Raw genomic sequence first — 23,846 nt, forward strand, 5'->3', positions numbered from 1 at the left:
TAAATACAGTATGGTATACCTCAAATGTATTTTCCCTGTGATTTTCTTAATATTTTCTTTTCTCTAGCTTAAGAGTAATACTTAAGAATATGCTGTAAGGATACAGTATATAATACACATACAAAATGACATGTTAATCGACTGCTTGGTTGTTGGTAAGACTTCTGGTCAATAGTAGGCTGTTAGCAAAGTTTTGGGGGTGTCAAAAGTTAAATGCATGGAAGTGGCATCCCTAATCCCTGTGTTGTTCAAGGATCAACTGGATTTTTCTGAAATTCTAAGGTCAATTACATATATATTCCAAAATTAGTTATGTATATATATGCACCTGTCTGCATAGCGTATTGTTTATATCTCAACCCCTGTTGGTCCTGTGGGTTTCTAGCCTTTAATTGTCTGCCCCAGTTGAAGGAGGCTGGGTCTCCAGTTTGCGATCTTTTTCCCATCCTTTATCATCTTTCCTATATAATTTTGGGGGCTAAGTTTATCTTTTCTCATTTTCTTTTCACCTCCAAATTTCTGCCCTCTCCGTGTGCCGTGATTACTCTCCGTGTGCCTTTTGTGTGGGGATCAAATAAATCTGTGAGTCAAACATCAGATTTGGTATGTGACTTGCTGATGGACGATCCGTTCTTTAGTTTCCTCACACCCAACCCCTGAGACAGTGTTTGGTGTTGGTCTCAGAGAATAGTTACGACCAATCATAAGTGCTTCGTGTTGTATCCTGCTTCTGATTTACAAAACGCTTCCACTTGCTCTCACTTCAAGCCTCGCTGCTGATGGGATGGGGTTGGTTCTAGGCTCGGGCAGTCAGGAAGCAGTACGGCTGGGATCCAACCCAAGTTTGGATACTCCTAGTGCAGGATTTTTGTTTCGTTTGTTTTTTACTGTGCTCCCTTGCCTCTGTCGCTGAAAGTTTTGGAAGTCTTTGTGTTCGTAACAAATACTTTTATGTTTCCTTCTCTAACTGGACAGATTTCCTTTTCTGGTCCTATTGCCAAATGGTGGGTGAAGGCCTTTGAGATTTATGGCAGAAGTCACGAGGAGTATTCTGTTAGTCTTTGTCACTTCACTCCCGAAGTGTTTGATCACAGCAGTAGCATAGTCCGGTTTCAACTTACCAGTGTGCCCGAGTGGAGCCGGCCAGCTTGGTTTTAGTACATGTGATATCCCTTCAGATGCCTGGCACACGGTGGCAGTTCTTAGCCCTCCTGGCTTCGTAAGCTGCCGTTCCCAAAAAGATAAGAAGTCGGATTTCTGATCCAACTCTCTTCTTAGGTCAGTAAAATGTTTACTAAGAGTTACTGTTGTTGGCCTTGGAGCAGGTGAAATCAGAGGTCAGCTCCAGGCTTGGCTGCATGGGTGTCTGTGTTTTGTCCTGGGTGCAGGGATCCTAACAGGCTTTCTGCTACAGAAATGCAGACTCTAGCAAAAATAATCGATTCCGAGAAGAGATAAGAATCATCGATTTTCTTTTCTCTTCTCCAAAGTTTGGGAGCCTCTGGTGGGACAGGTACTTGGGATTCCTACAGTGACCATTTCACCATCGAGACCTGCAAGGAGACAGACATGCTGAACTACCTCATCGAGTGTTTTGACCGAGTTGGAATAGAGGAAAAAAAAGCACCAAAGGTAATATGAGATAGATGCATTTCAAAAACCCACAAAAACCTGGTTATTTTTTGATAAATAATCATCCCTCCCGCCCTTCCAAGGAACATTCATTTATTCGGTCAGGAAAATGGTTCTCAAGCATGCAATATGCACCAGGCACCAGACCAGGAGCTCGAGGTATATTAGGGAACAGAACAGACAGAGATCCCTACCCTCACGGAACTCACATTCTAGTGGAAAGAAGAAGTGATGGGGGCAAGTGCCATTGCCACCAGCGACTTATAATAATTCCGATAATTACAATTTTCCCGATAATTTCCGAGAGCCTGTCGCAAGTGTAATAATCACCCGCATTTATGGAGTGCCAACACTGTGCGAGGTTGGGTGTTGTTTTTATTGTCTCAGTAAGCACACGAACCTCAGGGACATTAATTGTCCATAATCACATAAAAATTACAAAATTGGCTTTAAACTCGAAGCTATACTTTCTCTGCTGTTTCGTGCAGACTCTATTATTATTTCCTTCCCAGTTCACTGTCTGCTTCTAGTTTTCCAAACTAGTCCTCTTGTCCACCTGTTAGTTATGCTTGTGAAGGGCTTCCCCGGGCTTTGTTGCTCGTCACCATAGCAAAGGCAGAGAGCATGCCCACATCTGTGCGGTCCCCCATTGGTCACCCCGCACTTCTGCTCTTTCTTCTCTGACCGTAGATTTCAGCGGAGGCAGCACACTTGGAGGATAGGGTTACTCTGGTTGGTTCATTGTGAGTAAAGCAAGAGAAAAACATGCTGTTTCCCGGAGATCGATCTCTTCTGACTCTTGTCAATTTTCAGCAGTGCAGCACTCTTTTGTTTGTTTGTGCAGCCCTAACCTGCGCCTTTCATTTCAGATGTGCAGCCAGCCAGCGGTCAGCCAGCTTCTGAGCAACATCCGCTCACAGTGCATATCCCACACCGCGCTAGTTCTACAAGGTTCCCTGACACAGCCAAGGTGGGCAGAACCATACTTGCTCCTGTTAACAGGGAGAGGACCCTGTGCATCAGCGGACGTCAGGCTGCCCAGACACCTTGCGCCACCTTGGATAATGCACCCTCTCACCTGTAAAACAAAAGTGGTGACTTTGTTGAGGTCACTTTGACTAGGTGACCGCTGAGGTCCCTTCCCTTCTCTGAAACAGTGTGAAAAGAAACCAAGCCACTCTCTGTCTGCTTTCTTTGTGGACCATTGTTGAAATATGTCAACGTCAAGGCAGGAAATGAGTATTTAGTTTAACAGCAGCTGCTTGAAATCAGGGGAGGTACTTGGAAAAGTGTGTAGGTCATCGCTTTCCGTATATCATACAATCGCTTTCTGTTATTCAGTAATAAACAAAAATGGTAGAATAGTTAATTGGGGAATCGCCAAAGCATACTACATTATTCGCTGGTTGTTTCTGAGGGTCCCGTAAAGGTTCAGTATAGTTCAATAAAAGTATTTGCAGATTTCATGTATTTTCTGAAAAATATCTGAAGGAAACATGATGCAGAAATATCTAAGTTAAGAATGGCAAAGTTACAACATTTATTTGTTCTGGATGTTGTTCTGTTATTTTCTGTGCCATAACCATATGTTTTTGAAACTTGTCACAAAGAAGGAAAAGGAAGGGAGTGCCTGGTTGGCTTAGTCAGTGGAGCATACACTCTGGATCTCAGACTCGTGGGTTTGAGCCCCATGTTGGGTGTAGAGATAAATAAATAAACTTTAAAAACAACAACAAAAAAAAAAAAAAAAAGAAGAAGGAGGAGGAAATGGTTAAACATGTACCAAAACATTACAAAAAAAAAAAATTCTATTAAAATTAATAAGAGTTTTTAAAAAGTCCTCAGCTACTGCTGATCTTTTCTTTTCAACTGGATGAGACATAAACAAGTAAAAGAGATATATAAGGCTTCCTTTTTGGGGGTACTGCTTTATTTTTAAAGGGTCGAATGTAGGAAAACATGGATTCTTTGAAACTTTCCATAGTCTCTCGTTAAAAAGACCAAAAAGGGATTATTAACAATAGGAAAGGTGATCTTTTGCCTAAAACCGTTACGTAGAGTATTTGGGAGATTCCAGGTTTGACTTTTGACTGGACCCTTCCGCTGATGTGACAGCCCGTGTGCCGTGTTGTCACCCAGTGAGGAGCTGAGCCATCACAGTCCTTGTCTTTTTGTGGGTTGGCAGGTCCGTGCTCCAGCCGTCCTTCCTGGTGCCGTATATGCTGTGCCGGAATCTCCCGTATGGCTTCATGCAGGAGCTGGTGAGAACCACTCACCAGGATGAAGAAGTGTTCAAGCAGGTGAGGGTTTGTGAGTTCGTTACCGAAGCTTTTAGCCGAGGAGCTCCTGTGCTGATTTCTAAAGGCACCATGCATTGGAAACTTCTGTTTCTGACTGTGATCTGCATGCATTATTTGCTCAGAGAGCTCTGCTTGATCTTTTTTCTTTTCTTTTCTTTTCTTTTCTTTTCTTTTCTTTTCTTTTCTTTTCTTTTCTTTTCTTTTCTTTTCTTTTCTTTTCTTTTCTTTTCTCTTTTCCTTTCCCTTCCTTCCTTCCTTCCTTTCTTTCTTTCTTTCTTTCTTTCTTTCTTTCTTTCATGTTTTATTTATTTTTGAGAGAGATACTTGGAGTATGAGCAGGGAAGCCGGGCAGAGAGAGAGGGAGACACAGAATCTGAAGCATACTCCATGCTGTCAGCACAGAGCCTGACGCGGGGCTCGAACTTGTGAACCGCAGGATCGTGACCTGAGCCGAAGTCGGACGCTTTCTCTCTTGAGATGATTGGATTGACAGCTGCATTGTTCCAATCATTTGTCCACCTCAGTCAGTCAAGCATCGAGTGTTTTAAACAGTGTGTTAGTGCCATGGGAGGGAAGCACTAGCAGGCCCAGTCCCCGATTCCAAGGCTCTTTTAACACAAGAATACCGAGAGGTAGCATGAGATACAATGTGCGTTTGCCGGTTGAGTCATATTGGAAATTAGTTCTCTGAGTTTACAGAAAAAGATCAGTAAGTCAGTGACTAAATTAGCTCCGTGGCAGTCTGCGCACCCATAGAATCTTCTGTCTTCTCACCACTAAACTGGGAATGAGATCTCATGTCTTGCTAATGACTTCTCTCATTAAGTAGTCATACGGTTTTTATATCTCGCCGTGTGAAGTCAAGTGGAAATGCAGATAGGGGATATTTTGTAATAAAGCTATTTATTTAGCCTCAAAGGTCTCTTCATGGTGAAACTTTGGCATCGCTTTTGGTGGTTGTTTTCCGGCCTGTGTTGTGAACACTTTGCCACAGCAACTTTCACACAAGCCACATCCCTTGATGGAGGGATTTTTAAGACATTTTCTTACAGTAGACTGTGTGATCATGAAAGAGTAGCTGTCATTGATAGGATTCCTTGTCATCTATTTGAATACCTAGTATTATTTGTCACTATTAATTTTAAGGCCTTTGAAATCTCAGGAATTGTGTTTTACCAGCTTCCCAAATATTAGTAAAGGATGAATCCGGGAGCCAAGCTCCCAGTTAGTATTGTGACTATGTCTGCAATTCCTCGAGTACTTTCCTTGGATGTGTCTAGAATTACTCGAGTACTTTCCTTGGATGATGGTCTTGTTGACTTGCAGGAATACTTAACGCAGCATAGTGAGCTTTCCTTCTCTAGAAAGGTAAGCGAACTCTGTTGAAAATAAATAGCTGTCTCGCGAGGTTCAAGCACACACTCTGGTGTGTGTGCGATATGCACTAATTAGATTCCTTTTCCTCTTCTACGAGACCTCATTTGAGGAACCCAGAGTAGCTTTAGCTATATAAAACCAGGCCAGTGATCAAGGGCGTGGCGGGGGGGCTCAGTCAGTTAAACGTCCGACTCTTGGTTTCGGCTCAAGTCATGGTCTCACGATTCATGAGTTCAAGCCCTGTGAGGGGCTCTATGCTGACCGTGCAGAGCCTGCTTGGGATTCTCTCTCTCCCTCTCTCTCTGCCCCGCCTCTGCACTCACACATACCCTCTCTCTCAAAATAAATAAATAAACTTTAAGGGGCGCCTGGGTGGCGCAGTCGGTTAAGCGTCCAACTTCAGCCAGGTCACGATCTCGCGGTCCGTGAGTTCGAGCCCCGCGTCAGGCTCTGGGCTGATGGTTCAGAGCCTGGAGCCTGTTTCCGATTCTGTGTCTCCCTCTCTCTCTGCCCCTCCCCCGTTCATGCTCTGTCTCTCTCTGTCCCAAAAATAAATAAAAACGTTGAAAAAAAAATTAAAAAACAAAACAAAACAAAAAACATTTAATAAAAATAGAAAGGTTTAACATCAGCCCAGTGATCAGCTGACAGGGGTACTGTCCCTATTTTATTCTAAAGAAACTTACACAGAGTTAACACAGTGATCTCTTTTTTTTTTTAATTGAGATGAAATTCCCGTAACATAAAATTAACCAATTCAGTGGCATTTAGTACATTCACAGTGTTGTGCAACCACTATTGCTTTTTAATCACAGCATTCTGATGCCTTTTCTGCCACTCAATCTCGAACACTTCCTCTGTCTTACGAGTTACCTTGTATTTTTTCTAGAGAGAAATAAATGATGAGTGAGTGGACTTTGAATCACCAACAAACATATACCGCATAAACACCACACATATACCATACATAAAATCCATCAAAAAATAAAAATAAAAATACATAAGTCACAAATACCATAATGCTTGACTATTTGAAAAATATTATACCTAATAATACCTTGTCTACCGTAAATTAAATCCTACCTGCAGAAAAGGATAACTCTACTAGAAGGATAAATATGATAGCATTCTGGGGGAAAAGTTTGAGAGTTTTCTAGTGACCAGTTGTGAAATTTATTTTTGGTGATTTGGGAAGTTCAGTTTTGTTTTTTTCTTGATTGTAATTTTGTCATTTCCCCGACCCCACACCTAAGCTTTACCTGTCCATGTTTAGCTAGCTTCCAACAGTACGTTACTTCTACCCTGACAGTTTGAGTTGCAGAAACTAGAACCATCTTTTCCAGAGCTGTCTTTTTATCTCAAGACACTCCACAGGCACTTTGTAATCCAGGGTACTTTTTTTTTTTTTTTTTTTTTTTTTAATCCTGTGCTCCTTAAATGAAACTGCTTGATACAATGGGACGAAATTAGTAGGAGAGGGAATTTGTCAGATTTTCTAGTGGCTTGATAGAATACTCCCATTTCAGCTTGTTGGCATTTGGATTGTCAGCTGTTGTTTATACCATTTTCTACTTAATGTTATTAGTCTGGAATCCCGGCCAACTCCCTAAGTGTGTCAATCAGTGGGCGCATTGTGACATCTGAAGATGAGTTGTACTGAGCAGATCTCACATGGTGATAATGTGCCCTGGCATTAGTGATAAACTTGTAAAAATAAACATAGGTGCCCTCCTTAAGCTCTGATCTCACGTTATTGTATTAATTATACCACACATGGAGGTAAGTCATTCCAATCAAGTTTTCTTTTATATTTTCAACATTTATCAACCGTCTTTTTACTCTGCATAATTAAAGTTAATATCACGATAATAAGATCCATTACAGGTTTATTTTTCTTGTTCTCTTCAAAATAAATAGGGAGAGATGAGAAGAATCAGATGGAGGTGGGAGAGCGGCAGCAAAGACTTTTTCAAAATACTGATAGAGCTGGGAAAATATTGGAACATTTAGTCTAGCTTCTGTACAGATTATAGGTGCTTGGTAATCAGAAACCTATTCATTGCTGAGATGTACAGAATTGAGTTGATAAGGTGAGGACCCCTTGGGGACTCCTAGAACAGGCTCGAAAATTGTGAGTTTCTGCTGAGTCCCTCGGAGTCCTGCCAGAGAATTAGGACTCACCGAATCCTGTTACTTCTGGAAAATTCAGCTATATTACTTTATGGTTAGCCTCATCAAAGGACAGCCACATGCCATGGCTAGATACTAGACCCCTTTATAAACAAAACAGGTTTTCCCTGGGGAAGGTGGAAATGCTTGGGCATTCAGATTTGGCACTTTATTTAACATGCCTCCTGTTCTTATGTTTTCCTGAACTTACAGTTCTGATTTATTTTTTTTCTTACAGATCTTTATCCCCATTTTACAAGGCCTGGCTCTCGCTGCCAAAGAGTGCTCCCTCGATAGTGACTACTTTAAATACCCCCTCATGGTAAAACTTGGCTCTTTTTCTTTAAGCCGTTCATTAAATGCTTTTCTTCCAGATTATTTTAACGCACACTTTTCTTTCAGGTCCGCGATTAACCTTGTTTTTACATTTAAAACATGAAAGCATTGCGTTGGCCTTGCGGTGTTTGCTGTGAAGAGAGTTTTAGCGCTGGGACGTGTTGCGCCCATCCGAGCCCTAGACAGGAGTCGGGGACGCACCCTTAAAATGCACTTCCCCTTCTAGCGTAGCTTATGAAAATGACAATTCTGGGCGGTGTCCTTCTGATTCTCCTAACAGGCATATAATAACTGCAACGAAATTTTGTTACTGAAAAAATTTTTAAAAGCTATTACAAATTCAAATAAGAAGGTAGAGCTGTACTAGGAAAACTAGTCCAACTTTATGTAGTGACTTTCTACGGAAAAGCCTCAGTAGGTTGCTTGTTTATCTTCCCCGTTCCCTTCAAGTTTCATGTGGGAGACAGATCTGCTCGTCTCTGTAAGGTACTTAAGAGCAAGCGTTGAGTCATGGACAGAACTTTCCTCCAGATTCCCATCGAGGGCCTTGATTGTTGTGAAAACAGCTAGAACCAGGTAGAAGAAAAAGGCAGGGGCGGGGGAGGCTCTTCTCTGAATTTGCTTCTTGGAAATTTTTGGAGAAAACTACCCTGATGTCTATTTTTCACTCTAGAAATGTGAAGGAAAAAGGATCAAAATACGAAACGAGCCAACTCTATGAATAAATACAACCTTGTGTAAGCCAAGGCCCTGGTTACACTGATATTTTTACTGGAGTTGTTCCTTTTACTCATTCTTCCTACTGACTTAATTCCATTTTCCCGTTAACTCGGTACCCACCGAGGACCTATTCTGTGCCAGATACCGGGGCTGCTTAGACAAGGTGCCCCTCTGCGAGTTGCTCCTGACTTACTGCAAAACTCAAGTCCACAACAGCGCAATCAGATAATCACACTGTGATAAATGCTAACACGGAGCGGTACACGAGGGGTGCAATGATCTCTTTTAATACATCAATTTTAATATGTGTGCTTAATCAAAACTGAGCTAAAAATCTTAAGTGCTGGGAAATCAGAAGGTGAAATGGGAATTCTTAGTTTTAAAAATAACTTTGAATGGCTACATGTCAAGGCTCTTTCCACTGCACATGCTATTCAAGTTTCTAATAAAATTCTGTTAATCCTTATGCACTTTCCTGTCTGTGCCAGATAAAGGGAAGTGAGATCATCTGATTGTTTGAGTTCAGTGATGAAATGAGTGCACATTAATTATCGCTCTATTATGTAAATGTTCCTTCATGGAACTGTGGGCTTTTCTGTTGGGGACTGATGTGGCTTGATGTTTCGGTAAGGAGCTTTTAGTGTCAGAGATCAACAAAACGTTCTTGGTCAAAAGACAAAGGCCTCCATTATGGCAGACAATAGTTTGATTTTATACCATTAGTGCTGCTCGGATGGCCATGAGAGTGTGGTGCAAGGAAGGACAATGGGGGCAGGAAGAGGAAGACCGCTGCAGCTAGAATCAGAAACAATCGTGATTATTCTCCGGCTCAGCGCATCCCTGCGTTGCCGTACCCTGGAATCAACTGGGGATCTTCAAAAAATACCGCCACCCGGCTCCTAGCCGTGATTCCCCCCATCATGGGTGTGGTGAGGGTGGGGCCTGGCATTGGGCTTTTCCAGCTTCCCAGGTGATCCTCTTGCGCAGCACCATGTGGGAACCCCTGCGCTAGGCACTGAGAGCTTTTCCTTTGCGGTAGCCCTCTGAGCCTCAGTGGCACCTCGAGGCACATCGGCGCCTAAGTGCGTCGACTCAGAAGCTTCCATTGACTGGTTTAGCAACTTGTGTAGCTCTCTTCAAATCACAGAAGATTAAGCTCACTGTTAAAGTAGCATTTGACTGGAATACTATGGCCATGTTAAACTGTGTTCATGCCCCTAAAAACAATTTTTCCTGCTTCCCTAATGTGAGAATGATTGGAGCTCCAAAGGAAAGTGTTGGAGTTCTCAAAAACATCAGAGGTCTTGAAACCATGTAATACTTTTCTTTTATTTTTTTTCCATGTAATAGTTTTAAATATGTTCTGAATTTGGTTGCTTATTAGATTGTAATTAGTTGTAGTGCCAATTAGCACTGGAAAGAGCAGTCATCTAAAGTTCACGAAGCATGTCTTTTTTGACATGGAGAGATGTTAAGTGAAAACATCATTTTTTTATAAAAATATACGCATTTATCTCCGTGTGTGTATGCACAGAAATATCTCCGGCAAGCTATTAGCTAAGATATCGATAGAGGGTAAAGTTTATGAATGGTTCTTAGCTTCATTTTATATTTCTGTTTTATCTGAAGTTTTTACATTGAGCGGGAATTAACTGGTTCATCAGAAAAGCAGTGAAGCTGTTAGTGTTTTGGAAGGAATGCGTATAAATTTATAGCAGCATTAAAGCTGTGCCTTGATATTACACGTGGCAGTCAGTTTAAGGTGAAATACGCTTAAGCTACCCTTTCTGATCTTATTTCTAGGCTTTAGGTGAGCTCTGTGAAACCAAGTTTGGGAAGACACACCCTGTGTGCAATTTGGTGAGTGCCTTCCTAACGGACTTTCATATATTCGGGGGATGTCTAACTCAGAAGATCTCCCTTGAGTAACATTATCTGAAAGACATCGCTGAGAGGACATTTAGATGAGATGTAGGTAGCACGTCCGGGGCGGCTCGCAGCGGTTCAGTCAGTTAACCCTGCACGTTACTGCCTGGGATCGTGTTATTTATCTTCTTTTGTGGTTTCTGTAGAAGTATGGTGCAACTAGGCGAGCAAGTCCTATGGAAAACTTGACCTGGCCTTTGAGAGTGGAAGAGTAGCTCGTCTGAACTCTGTCGAAGAGCTTCTTGAAACATAAAAGTTCAGAGACGATCTTGTAAAAACGTAGAGGGGTTGGAGGCTTCTCCTCCTCCATCGGAGACGAGAAAATACCAACAGGGTTCCTAGCACATTGTGAGCTTTGGGTTTTTGTGTGTTAGCTGTCAGCCGTCGTACTGGTGGCTGAGAGCCAGCTGAACAGGTTGGCTGGGGAGAACTCTGTTCCTTACGTTTGCCCCTCACTTGCCGACTTAGCAGCTTGATTCGCTTCTTCCTTTTTTTTTTTTTTAAACGTAGGTTGCTTCTTTGCCGTTGTGGTTGCCTAAATCCTTAAGCCCTGGCTCTGGGCGGGAGCTGCAGAGACTCTCTTATTTGGGGGCTTTCTTCAGTTTCTCAGTCTTTGCAGAAGATGATGTAAGTACGGTGGCCATTTGCACTCGGCTGCTCTTCTGTTGAGATCCTTGCCTAAATGTATGTTGTGTATGGGTTGAATATTTTCCTTCTCTTTCCAGGCTAAGGTGGTTGAGAAATATTTCTCAGGGCCTGCCATTACCCTGGAAAACACTCGCGTGGTTAGCCAATCACTGCAGCACTACTTGGAGCTGGGAAGGGTAGGTGTTTGAAAATTGCATTCAAAGGATGAGTGAAAGAGAAGTTGCATGTCAGTAACCTGTGCCCTGAATGAGAACTGTCGCAATACTATGTGGCATCACGGGGTACTGGCTCTGAGGTTAGTGGCCATGCCGTCTCTCCAGCTTGTCCTCAGACCTTTAAAATACGAGACTGAGCGAGCGCTGTTAGTTTGCATATACTCCTTGATGACCCAAATATAGTGTGTGTCCCAAGTATAGATTAATGTGTCTTCAGTTCTGAAACTTTAGCAGCAAAATTCTAGGCTAACGATAGCATCATTAAGGTAATCTCGATCCTATCCCTCAAGGAAACGGCGAAGGCCATTTTATTACAACTGTAACTCCTTCCCCCCACTCCGTAATCCACTTCCACGCGAATCGTCTTGACACAGTTGAATTTGGGCATTTCTGTTCCTCTTGTAGTCAGCTTCTCCTAACGTGAGTGGAAAGAGTAGAGGAGAGAAAGGCGGAAGAAGCCTAGCTGTTCTCGAGGTCAAAAGGAACAATTTATTAAAGTAAAATTTTAATTTTTTTCTTCCTTTAAAAAAATAACTTCAGCAAGAGCTCTTCAAGATTCTGCATAGTATTTTGTTAAATGGTGAAACCCGCGAGGCGGCTCTCGGGTACATGGCAGCTGTGGTCAATGCCAATATGAAGAAAGCGCAGATGCAGGTAGGACTCCGAAGGACTTTTACTTCTTGGTGTAATTCATTCACCTACCTTGTGTTTACTCGGAAACAACACCAGGCACTGTTCTGGCCAATGGAGACGCAGTGTCGAGCAAGATAGAAGAGCTTCCTGCCTCTGTGGAGCTTACGTTCTCCAAGCTAAATGGTAGACACATAAACATATTATCTCAGGCCGTCCTAGAATCTGTGAAGCAAGTAAAGCAAGGTCGAGGATTGAGAGTAACTGGACGTACCTGGAGGAAGGTATGGGAGTGATTTTTGATCAGGTAGTGGGGAAGACCCTTCTAAGGAGGTGCTGTGTGATCAGAGACCTGGCTCGTGTGAAAGTCAGCCATTACAAGGCTGGAAAAAGAGTTTTCTAGACACGGGTGAAGCACCAAAGGTGGGAATGAACTAGCTTCGGAACAAGCTACACGTGCAGACGTCAGTGACTGAGAGTGTACAGGAAAGAGAATGGCGGGTCATGGGCTAGCGGGATGGGCAGAGGCTCCCTCAGACCAGGGCTGACGTGGTAAGAACTGGAATGGGAAAACACTGGAGGCTTTTGCGGCAAGGAAGCCACCAAATGTGCTGTGGGAGGAGGGACAGAAGCAGACCCGAGGCAACCAGTTACAAGGTTATAAGCGTACCAGATCTGGTGAGGGGACTGGTGGCTTGGACGACTTTGCAAAGGTAGAAAAGTTAGAAGGGCATCCTTCCTATATTATTTATAAGTAATGAACGAAAGGTGTGACCTTCCTACTCAGAAGAAGAAACCGGTTTAGAGAACTGCGTGAGACTGCCTGGGCTTCCTGCCGTAGCCCCACCATTTACTAACCTGATGGTGGGACCTTAGATAGTTATTTCTCTGTGCTTCAGTTTCCTATGTGCTAAGTGGGAGTAATAATAGTACCTAACTGTGGATTTAGTATCTGTAAAGCTGTTAGAACAGTGCCTGGTGCACCGTGGACACTCAGTGGATGTTAATTACCATTATTACAATTATTCTATTACTGATACAGGACTTGGCTAATGAATGATGTTGACCAGAGAACCGATTAGCCAAATGGTAGTGAGCAAAACTAGGGATTTGATGCTCTTGGGGGGGAAATAAAGAAGAGAAAGGAAGCAACATATATTGTGTTTCTACTTAATTGATTTTGAGGATCTTGGGCAAGTCACTTAACTTCTCTGAGCCTTAGTTTCCCCCTCTGTAAAATGGGAATGACAGTGGCACTGACTTCCAAGGGCTGTTCTGAAGATTCAGTGAGAGGATGTATAAAATGCTTCACATATGATTAATACTCCAAAGAGCTCCTGCTAGTAGAATGACAGTGGGGACGATACTTGTCCTCTCTTCGACTTTGGGGTGAATGTCTGGTCTCCTTATAAAGTTGTGCCCAAATTTCCATCTAAATCATTGTTTTAAATCCCCCCCCCCTTTTTTTTGTATTTCACAGACAGATGATAGATTGGTATCTACAGATGGATTCATGCTGAATTTCCTTTGGGTGCTGCAGCAGCTAAGTACAAAGATCAAGTTAGAGACGGTGGATCCCACGTATATATTCCACCCAAGGTGTCGGATTACTCTTCCTAATGACGAGACGAGAGTGAACGCGACTATGGAGGATGTGAACGACTGGCTGGCTGAACTTTGTGAGTGACGCACACGTTCATTATTAGACCGTTAAAGTGCCACCCTTTTATTTGAAAAACTGTTTTCTGTTTAAAAAAAATTTTTTTTGATGTTTATTTATTTTTGAGAGAGAGAGAGAGAGAGAGAGCAAGCAGGAGAGGGGCAAAGAGAGAGGGAGACCAGAATCCAAAGCAGGCTCCAGGCTCTGAGCTGTCAGCACAGAGCCCAATGCGGGGCTTGAACTCACGAAGCAAGAGATCATGACCTGAGCGGAAGTCAGTCACTTAACCAACTGAGCCACCCAGGTGCCCCTGAAAAATTGTTTTTAACTTATTTTATTTGGATGCTAGTGATTCCTCACAAATTGTTATTTTTTCTCCAGAAGATGAATTTATGAGTCAGAGATACACAGTAAAAATTAATGCAGTAAAAAAGTTCTTGATTTACCCGGATAGAAACACAGAGCAACTGGAAGGAAATGTACTCACAGTAAAACAAAAAAGAAGTAATACAATAAAAATGATAGTGGAGACCTAATTATTATATGGAGTTTGCATATACCAATTAAAGTTCTCATGAAATATTCATAGATCTTGACGAATTGATGGTATTAAAATAGGAATATCTTCCAAGGTGCTACGATTGTTGATCTTATTTCTTTGTTAGAAAACATGTCAATGACAGATGTCAAAACTCTTTGGCATTAATTTTTTCACATAGTATAAAATCGTTCATGGAATAGGAGAGAGATTCCATGCTTACCCGGCAACATCATGATCAGGTGTGTGTACATGTTCCAGAAGAGAGACAGAGCATGAACGGGGGAGGGACAGAGAGAGAGGGAGACACAGAATCGGAAGCAGGCTCCAGGCTCTGAGCCATCAGCCCAGAGCCCGATGCGGGGCTCGAACTCATGGACCGCGAGATCGTGACCTGGCTGAAGTCGGCCGCTTAACCGACTGTGCCACCCAGGCGCCCCAGAACATTGTTTTTTTAAGTCTATTTATTTATTTAATTTTGAGAGAGAGCGAGAGGGAGAGAGAGAATCCCAAGCAGGCTCTGCACTGTCAGTACAGAGCCCGTTGCAGGGCTAGAACTCACGAACCATGAAATCATGACCCAAGCCGAAATCAGACATTTAACCGACTGAGCCACCCAGGTGCCCTTCCAGAAAAACATTTAAGCTACAATAAGAATTAAGCAGGGGCACCTGGGTGGCTCAGTTGGTTAAAGGTCCGACTTCCTCTCAGGTCATGTTCTCACGGTTCGTGAGTTTAAGCCCCACATCAGGCTCTGTGCTGACAGCTTGGAGCCTGCTTTGGATTCTGTGTCTCCCTCTCTCTGCCCCTCCCTCACTCATGTTCTGTCTCTCTCTCACAAGAATAAATAAACCTTAAAAAAAAAAACAAAACTATATGATGAACAATAACATTAGTATTTTTTAATTATTAAAAACATTTTTTTGGGGCGCCTGGGTGGCGCAGTCGGTTAAGCGTCCGACTTCAGCCAGGTCACGATCTCGCGGTCCGTGAGTTCGAGCCCCGCGTCAGGCGCTGGGCTGATGGCTCAGAGCCTGGAGCCTGTTTCCGATTCTGTGTCTCCCTCTCTCTCTGCCCCTCCCCCGTTCATGCTCTGTCTCTCTCTGTCCCAAAAATAAATAAACGTTGAAAAAAAAAAAATTAAAAAAAAAAAAAATAAATAAAATAAAAACATTTTTTTGGGGCGCCTGGGTGGCGCAGTCGGTTAAGCGTCCGACTTCAGCCAGGTCACGATCTCGCGGTCCGCGAGTTCGAGCCCCGCGTCGGGCTCTGGGCTGATGGCTCAGAGCCTGGAGCCTGTTTCCGATTCTGTGTCTCCCTCTCTCTCTGCCCCTCCCCCGTTCATGCTCTGTCTCTCTCTGTCCCAAAAATAAATAAAAACGTTGGAAAAAAAAAAACAAAACAAAACATTTTTTTAATATTTATCTTGGAGAGCGAGAGACAGGGAGTGAGTGGGGGTGGGGCAGAGAGAGAGGGAGACACAGAATCTGAAGCAGGCTCCAGGCTCTGAGCTGTCAACACAGAGCCCGACGCAGGGCTTGAACCCACGAACCGTGAGTTCAGTGACCTGAGCTGAAGTCCAACACTTAACCAACAGAGCCACCCAAGCACCCTGTAAAGTTAGAATTTGAGTAGTGTCATTTGAACAAGTAGCTACTGGTATAGGCTTGGACTCATATCATGGACTAGTAAGTTCCAGAAGAATCAAAGGGTTAAACATTAAAAAAAATATATATTATATAATATTTATATATTAATATTAATTATTAATGTAACTAATATTAATATATTATATATTATATATATATATAAAATAAAACGTGAAAAAAACAAACATAATTTGACCCAGTCATGAAGAAAACAAATTTATAATGGTTTAAGAAATGAAGCAAATCATCAGAGACAATATGTATATAAACAGCATCTTAATATGTAAATATACTTTTTCTGGAGTGAGACTAAATGAATATGTAAAATTTAAAAACGGGTCAAAATATGTGTCGTATATTTGATAAAATCATGCCTTACAAAATGTAAAATTGTTAGAAATGTAGAAGGCCCAAGCTAAATGCTACCAACAGACAGTTTTCTTTTAGTTCGGGGAAAAAAATGTAAGCAGTATATAACCTAAGGAATAAAATACACTTTTTGGAAAAGATACACATACTTCTAGGAATTAGATACAAATTGAAAGAAATTCAAGTTACGGTTGTGTGTCTGGAAATTATCCAAAAACAAAGTGATGAGATGGAATGGAACTTTGTGAAGAAATAGACGGCATTTAATCAGTTTCTTTAGTGAATTCTGATTTATATCAAAAATTATAACACTGTCATTGTCAGTAATGCTACGTTTTAGACTATGCTCCCAATGCTGGGGGTGGGGTGAGGTCGTAAGTTTTTGTACGTCGATCTTCCAGGTACTATTTATCCTAGAGAAAAAATGAGAAATGACAAACGTACCCGCAGTGGGGAAATGGCTGTGGAATCTGTAGCTTATTAACATAGTCTAATAGCATTTTGAGATTTAAGGTGATGTTTTGTGATCCGTGTTGAATAATAGAAATGGTTCTATAAAATACATCAGGAAGACACAGAACACAAGATTGTCGAGATACATCTATGTAAACATTCAAGCAGAGGGGCAGAATCCCTACTCATTGGACAGAGCTCGCAGGCATTCTGTTCCTCTTATAACTGGTCTATACTTTTTAAAAAGCATCCTTAAACTTCTTGAAAATTCTTGAAAAGTGTAATTTTGTCTTAACTGTGCTTTTTCTCTGATTTAGTCTTGTAGTAGATTTTATTTAGGGAATTATGTTATTTTTCCTAGATGGAGATCAGCCTCCATTTTCTGAGCCGAAATTCCCTACGGAATGCTTTTTTCTTACCCTGCACGCCCACCACCTCTCTATTCTGCCAAGTTGCCGTCGCTACATCCGCAGACTCCGGGCCATCCGGGAGCTCAATAGGTATGTGCCTGAATCTGTGTCCTGGGATCGCCTGAGTTAGCACTGCTCTCGCAGAGCAAGCAGTTCCATTGTGACCAGTAGATTTTTTTAAATTTTTTTTAATGTTTTTTTATTTTTGAAGGAGAGAGAGGCAGAGCATGAGTGGGGGAAGTGCAGAGAGAGAGGGAGACACAGAATCCGAAGCAGGCTCCAGGCTCTGAGCTGTCAGCACAGAGCCTGACACGGGGCTCGAACCCACAAACTGTGAGATCATGACCTGAGCCGAAGTCGGCCGCTTGACCGACTGAGCCACCCAGGCGCCCCAGGTGACCAGTAGATTTGAGTGTGGGGAGTATGTACGTTACAGTACACACTGTATGACCACATTCCGTGTTCAGCCAGAGTTCTTTATGTGGTGAAGTGACTCAAACTTTGGCTTCTGAGAGTTCTCAACCCTTGGTGCATGGTCACTAGACGTCCATTAACTCTTTCCATTGGTCATGGTATTGACCGGGAGGTACTTTCAAGGATCTCCCGGATTCCAGACATATTCCTTCCTCCCTGGACTCTGAAGCAGTAAGTCTATGTCCCTTGATAAACCAGATCATTTACTCCTGCCTACATGTAATTCTGTTTTTCACCTGTTGTCTTGTGGCATAAAGAATTCAGAATGACCAGATGGTAGCCTCAATTTCACATTCATCAGCACCGTTGTTGAGTTTCTTTTTTTTTTTAATGTTTATTTATTTTTGAGAGAGAGAGAGACAGCGAGCTGGGGAAGGGGCAGAGAAAGGGAGACACAGAATCCAAAGCAGGCTCCAGGCCCTGAGCTGTCAGCACAGAGCCCGACGCGGGGCTCGAACTCACAAGCCGCGAGATCATGACCTGAGCCGAAGTTGGGGTGTTTAACCAACTGAGCCACCCAGGCGACCTTGTTGACATTCTTAATCTAAGCATTTCTCCCTGTGTACCAACATCTCCAACTAAACAAATCACAGGAACAGGAAGCAAAAATATTTTTGAATGGGTCCTCTGGAATGGTAACAGTGTGGCCGCTTCATTTGGTCCAAGACCTATGTACACGTCTGGCTGTGAGAAAAAGTATGTCATGTCTATATCTGCAACTGTGTATCTCTGTCTATCTATCTGTCTTGCTAATCTCTTGTTAATGCTGATGATTACTCTATAGATGATTACTCTGAAGATTTTCCTTCTACATGTATATTCGTGTCGTTTGTAAATGATGACAGTTTTCTTTCTTACACCTTTTCTCTTTTTGTAACACTGGCTACAATTTCTAGTACAATCTTGAATAGAGACAACCTTCTTTGTATATCCTCATTACCAGATTAAGAAAATTTCGCATTATTTTTAGTATTTTAATAGTTCCTATTCCTAACAGAAGTTGAGTTTTATTAAATGCTTCTTCCATAGTTGTTGAAGAGATCAGATTTTTTTTCCCTCCTGTATTCCGTTAATGTAGTTGAATTACATCAACTGGAATTACAACATCTGATATTAAACCAGACTTCCCTTCCTAGAGTAAACTCAGCTTTTATATCTCATTGATATTGCTTTTATGTCTCATATTCATTTTGCCAATGTTCTGTTCGGGATTTTTGAGGTTGTGTTCGAAAGAAAGATTGACCTGTAATTTCTTGTTAAGTCTTTCTCAGATTTTGGTATAAGTGTTATGCTTGCCATATAGAATGAGTTGGGAAATACTCTCTCTTTTTATATCCTTGGAAGAGTTTATTGTATAACAGTTATGTTATTTCTTTCTTGAAAGTTTGGGAACATTCATTGATGAAGCTGTCTGGGATTAGAGTTTTCTTTGTGGGAAAGTTTTTAATTATGTGCTGTATTCAGTTGATAGATACAGGACTATTTAGGTTTTTATTTCATCTTGTGTTAAATTTCTGTAACATCTAAATTTTCAAAATCTATAGGCCTAAAGTTGCTCATAATATTTTCTTTCTATCATTTTAATGTCTGCAGCACCTTCATTATTTCCTTCTACTCTCTTTCAGTTTAATTTGCTTTCTTGTTGATATTTTTATTGCCCCTTGAGGTTGGTACTGAAATCATTCATTTTCAGCCCTTTCTTACGTGCATTCAAGGTGTCTCGTTTCCCCAAAGCATGGTTTTGGCTGCATCCCTCATGTTTGGCATGGCACATTTTCCTGTTCAGTTCAAAATATTTTCTAATTGTTACTGTTTCGTTTTTGACTGTGGGTTATTGAAAATATGTATTGTTCAAATTCTGGATTCTCGGTGTATTTGTCTCTTTATCTCCAGCCAAATTTCATTATGGTCAAAAGGACATGTTCTGATTTGTGTCCTTTGAACTTTTTGTGGAATTTGCTTTCTGGCCTCACATTCACAAGTAAACGTTCCATATAGATGTGGAAAGAATGTGCTTTCCGTGTTGCATATTGCACAGCTTCACATTTGTCTCAATAGGTCAGGTTTGTTCATCTATCATTCACATTTTTCTCATATTTGCTGATTTTATCAGCTTATACTGTCAGTTACTGAGAGGCATATATGCATTTCAAACTGTGATTGTGAATTTGCTTCTTCATCTTGGAATCCTGGGATCCCATCTCTTCCACTGACTTTGGATGATCCACTTCAATGGTACCAGCTACCGCTTTCACTCCAACTCCCAGTGGATGGTCAGAGATGTCAGTGTTCCCCTCACCTGTGTACTTTCCAGTGCTGTGATAGGAGAGATGTCCTCTAGGGGATGGCAGGGCGAGAGGGCATGTATTGGGAAGAGGGGTTGTCTGAGCTGGTCACACATGGTATATTTATATTAATCTATATTAATGGTCTCAGCTTCTTTTTTTTTTTTTTAAGTGTATTTATTTATTTTGAGAGAGAGCAGGGGAGGGGCAGAGAGAGAGCAGGGGAGGGGCAGAGAGAGAGAGAGAGAGCAAGGGAGGGGCAGAGAGAGAGAGAGAGAGGATCCTAAGCAGGCTCTGAGCCATCAGCATGGAGCCTGATGCCTGGCTTGAACTCACAAACCGTGAGATGATGACCTGAGCTGAAACCAAGAGTTGGACACTCAACTGACTGAGCCATCCAGGCGCCCCAATATTCTCAGCTTTTTTTTGGTAATGTTTTTTATTTATTTTTGAGAGAGGAAGAGATACACAGAATGGGGGGGGGGGAGGTGCAGAGAGAGAGGGAGACACAGAATCCAAAGCAGGCTCCAGGCTCTGAGCTGTCAGCACAGAGCCTGACGCGGGGCTCGAACTCACGAACTGCGAGATCATGACCTGAGCCCAGGTTGGACACTTAACTGACTGAGCCTCCCAGGGCCCCCAGTATTCTCAGCTTCTTAAGCGTTAGATTCCTTCCTCCCAATTATACAGGGGATGTCAGATGGCTCAACTTCACTCAGCGTAGGTCGCTGTCAATTCCAACTTTGAGTCAATTAGCTGGGCACACATTTAAAACCCATCCCAGCTACTCAGGACAATCTTGAATCCAGGATCTCTGGTAAGTGTAACGTGTTGATGAACTTAGTTCTACATAGAAAGATGTTAACATGCTTCACTCTTGCTGATCAAGCATCTCCAGGATCCATTGCACACACACTCCCAGATTGTGTCACTATTGTGGTAGATAGAATAACGATGTCCCAAGAATGTGGAAGGGAAATAGTAATTCCAAGTGCATTGAAAGCTATAGCAGTTTGCTTAAAAAGGAACAAATATGTCAACCACACATTGTCATGACCACCCAGTTAGAAGCTGGACAAGGCTGCCTTGCACTTTTCCTCATTGTTCCATGTGCCTGTCCAGTGTGGCTCCCTAGAGGCAGGCTGTCAGGCCTGTCTGCCCTCCCATAGTGCTTCTAAGCATCTTTCAGTGTCCTCTCGTCCTGCCATCTGCAGCATAGACAGGTGCCACGTGACACTTTCAGTGTGCTATCAAATCATCGCCATTTTTTTGAGAGCCAGGTATGTATGTACCAGGAGTTGTCTCTTGATCCTAACCTGGCAGGAAGCTGCTTCAGGGTTCACCCTGATAGTAGGGCTTCTGTCCCTGCTCAGGCAAAACTCCACCACCACTCTGCGTCCAGAAAACCCGCGTGGCTGCCACTCCCCAGTATCCGCTTCTGCCTTCGATGAGGGCTCACCTCTTGATGGAAGCTAGGTCATGGGCAGAGTTGCTGGCAGCGAGGCAGTCTGGGAAAGTGTAGTTTCAAAAAAACGTATAACCCTCTAGTTTTCTACGTCTTGATGGAGGGGGGTTGAAATCGCATTACGTGGGCCAGTCTTTAAAACGTGAAGCCTGTAGTGTGACTGGCAGGCGATCTTTGGGCAGGCACCTAAAGGAAGTGAAGGAACAAGCCACAGAGATTATCTTAGGAGCATTCGCAGCAGAGGGAACGATTGCAAAAGAAGAAAAGGAACTGCCATGACTGAACTCGCCTTTCATTTTGGTAAATTGACCAGGCGACGTAACCTTGAATTTCCACGAAGGACTTCTTTTTTCCCTCTCTGGAAAATAAGGGGACAATGTGTTTCTTACTGTATTTCATTAACTCCAAAGTACCATCAATTTTAAGACCTCGTTATTTGAGAAACCAGTAAGAAAGAAAATTTCTGCCAGTTCATGATAAGAGACATTCTGATTTTTTAAAAAAAAAATTTTTTTTTAAACGTTTATTTATTTTTGAGACAGAGAGAGACAGAGCATGAACGGGGAGGGTCAGAGAGAGGGAGACACAGATTCCGAAACAGGCTCCAGGCTCTGAGCTGTCCGCACAGAGCCCGACGCGGGGCTCGAACTCACGGACCGCGAGATCGTGACCTGAGCCGAAGTCGGCCGCTTAACCGACTGAGCCACCCAGGCGCCCCGACACTCTGATTTTTAAAGATGCTAAAGTAAGGGGGGAAATGTGAATCTGAGAGTCAACAAAATGGTCAAAATGAACAGATGAGATGGACCCTGTGTCTTCTTGCATTTGACTGTTAGTCTTTGGTTTTAGAACCGTGGAAGATTTGAAAAATAACGAAAGCCAATGGAAAGACTCCCCGCTGGCCACTAGACACCGCGAAATGCTGAAGCGCTGCAAGACTCAGCTTAAGGTTTGTACAGTTAATTGGAGCAATTGTAGATCAGCCTCGTAACGATAATCCTCCCGCCCGCAAGTGTGCCTTGAGTGAGCCCTTCAGCGTCCCCTTTCCCTTCATGATTCTGTTCCCTGAAGAGAGAACGCTACACTTTCCCACTCGCTGGTACCTCGCCCGTGTCTAATACGATATTGAAATCTCAGCACAGAATCTGCACACGCTCATGCCAGCGACAACTCGAATCCTTCCTGGTTTTATCACCCTCAGTGTCACGTCCCCGGCCTCCCTCACCCGTCTGCAGGGTCCTCCCCTCTGCTGCCTCCCAGCCCCGCGACCCAAAACACACAGGCACCAGTGCGCCCGGCCACGCGCCTTCACGATGTTTCACCAAGCGGGTTTGTGGTAGTGGGAAGACCCCCTTCCCTTGTCCCTCATTCTCCATTTGCCACCGAAGACGATCCACGGCACAGACCCTGACTGTAGACAGGAAGATTTCTGCTGGTGGAGGCCGGGCGGAGGCTGTACGAGGGAGCGTAGACAGCGGACTTACGCATTTTTCTCACGCTCTTGTTCACATTGTAGAACTGAGTACCAGCTGGTTCTGCTTTCTGTTGATTAGTAGGAGGATGTGTGGACATGGTAACTTCGATTTCTGGTGCAAGTTAAGATAGATTTGTTTCATTTGCCAATAGACGTAGTCGAGATGCAGGATAGACCAGGGGCCCTTAACTGGCGTCTCTAGACCCCTGCGCTCATGCCACAGACATGTTGTTAGGAGTCCGGAAACCGTTTAAACCGATGTGCCAGTGCGCGTGCATGCGTGCATTTCCTTCTCGCAGTCGTCCTCCCAGGCAGGTGTGGGACCCTCCGTGGACGAGCATTTTGCCCAGGGACAGCTCATTAGTGGTGACCTGGAATTCAGGTGCAGATTTGACCGGCTTCTTTCCACGAACCGTCTCTGACGCCAAAGCGCCTCCCCCGGCAGCCTTGTCCCCCAGTCAAGCTATTTAAACATGACAGTAATAACTACCTTCTTGAGCCGCAGCTTCGGGCGCAGTGGTTTGCATGGCGTACCCTTTGTTTTTCTCAGAACAAAGAAAGCTCCTGACACATGACCAGCTTACTATCTAGCTAGTTAGAGATGGAGCTCACGAAGCCTTAGAACTTCGACTTCCCATCTCTTGGCCCGTTCCCTGGCCGGTCAACGCTGCGGGCAACTCGCTCCCAACTAATGTGTGGGCGGGGGCATGCCTCCTTCCACAGAAACTGGTACGGTGCAAGGCCTGTGCTGACGCTGGTTTACTTGACGAGAGCTTTCTGAGAAGATGTCTGAATTTTTACGGCCTTCTCATCCAGCTGCTGCTCCGTATCCTGGACCCCGCCTATCCCGAGTGAGTGTGCCCCCTCCCCGTCACCTCCTCTTCCCTCGTCTGGGCCGTGTCGTCTTCATTGTCCTTTAGTCGATAGCTAAAACCCAAGCCCTTACTTAGTCCGTTCTTTAATTTCTAGATTGTACTTAATACAGACTACAAGATTAGTAATAGTTTGGATTCCTCGTAATTACAGTAAGAAGGGAATGTCCGCACCTATTACTTAAATTTTGACCTAGTACTTTTTTACCAACTGGCTGTAGATTGACAGAAAAGGAAATCCCTA

The 23,846-nt window shown here is 43.2% G+C and overlaps 1 protein-coding gene across 3 annotated transcripts in view; it reads left to right on the forward strand.

Moving 5' to 3' along the window:
• The window catches only part of UBE4B (ubiquitination factor E4B), a 123,556-nt gene that overhangs the window by 72,617 nt on the left and 27,093 nt on the right, over positions 1 to 23,846 (forward strand). For all 3 annotated transcript variants that reach the window (XM_086715625.1, XM_025912758.2, XM_086715626.1), the window contains 12 exons: positions 1,491 to 1,632; positions 2,502 to 2,602; positions 3,818 to 3,932; positions 7,717 to 7,800; positions 10,338 to 10,394; positions 10,971 to 11,087; positions 11,186 to 11,284; positions 11,864 to 11,977; positions 13,434 to 13,632; positions 16,984 to 17,122; positions 22,106 to 22,205; positions 23,454 to 23,581. In XM_086715625.1, coding sequence (XP_086571751.1) covers positions 1,491 to 1,632; positions 2,502 to 2,602; positions 3,818 to 3,932; positions 7,717 to 7,800; positions 10,338 to 10,394; positions 10,971 to 11,087; positions 11,186 to 11,284; positions 11,864 to 11,977; positions 13,434 to 13,632; positions 16,984 to 17,122; positions 22,106 to 22,205; positions 23,454 to 23,581 — 1,395 coding nt within the window. The remainder of the gene's footprint in view (positions 1 to 1,490; positions 1,633 to 2,501; positions 2,603 to 3,817; positions 3,933 to 7,716; positions 7,801 to 10,337; positions 10,395 to 10,970; positions 11,088 to 11,185; positions 11,285 to 11,863; positions 11,978 to 13,433; positions 13,633 to 16,983; positions 17,123 to 22,105; positions 22,206 to 23,453; positions 23,582 to 23,846) is intronic.

This window comes from Puma concolor, chromosome C1 (assembly GCF_028749965.1).
Source record: "Puma concolor isolate L17-30 chromosome C1, mPumCon1.1.hap2, whole genome shotgun sequence".
Taxonomy (NCBI): domain Eukaryota; kingdom Metazoa; phylum Chordata; class Mammalia; order Carnivora; family Felidae; genus Puma; species Puma concolor.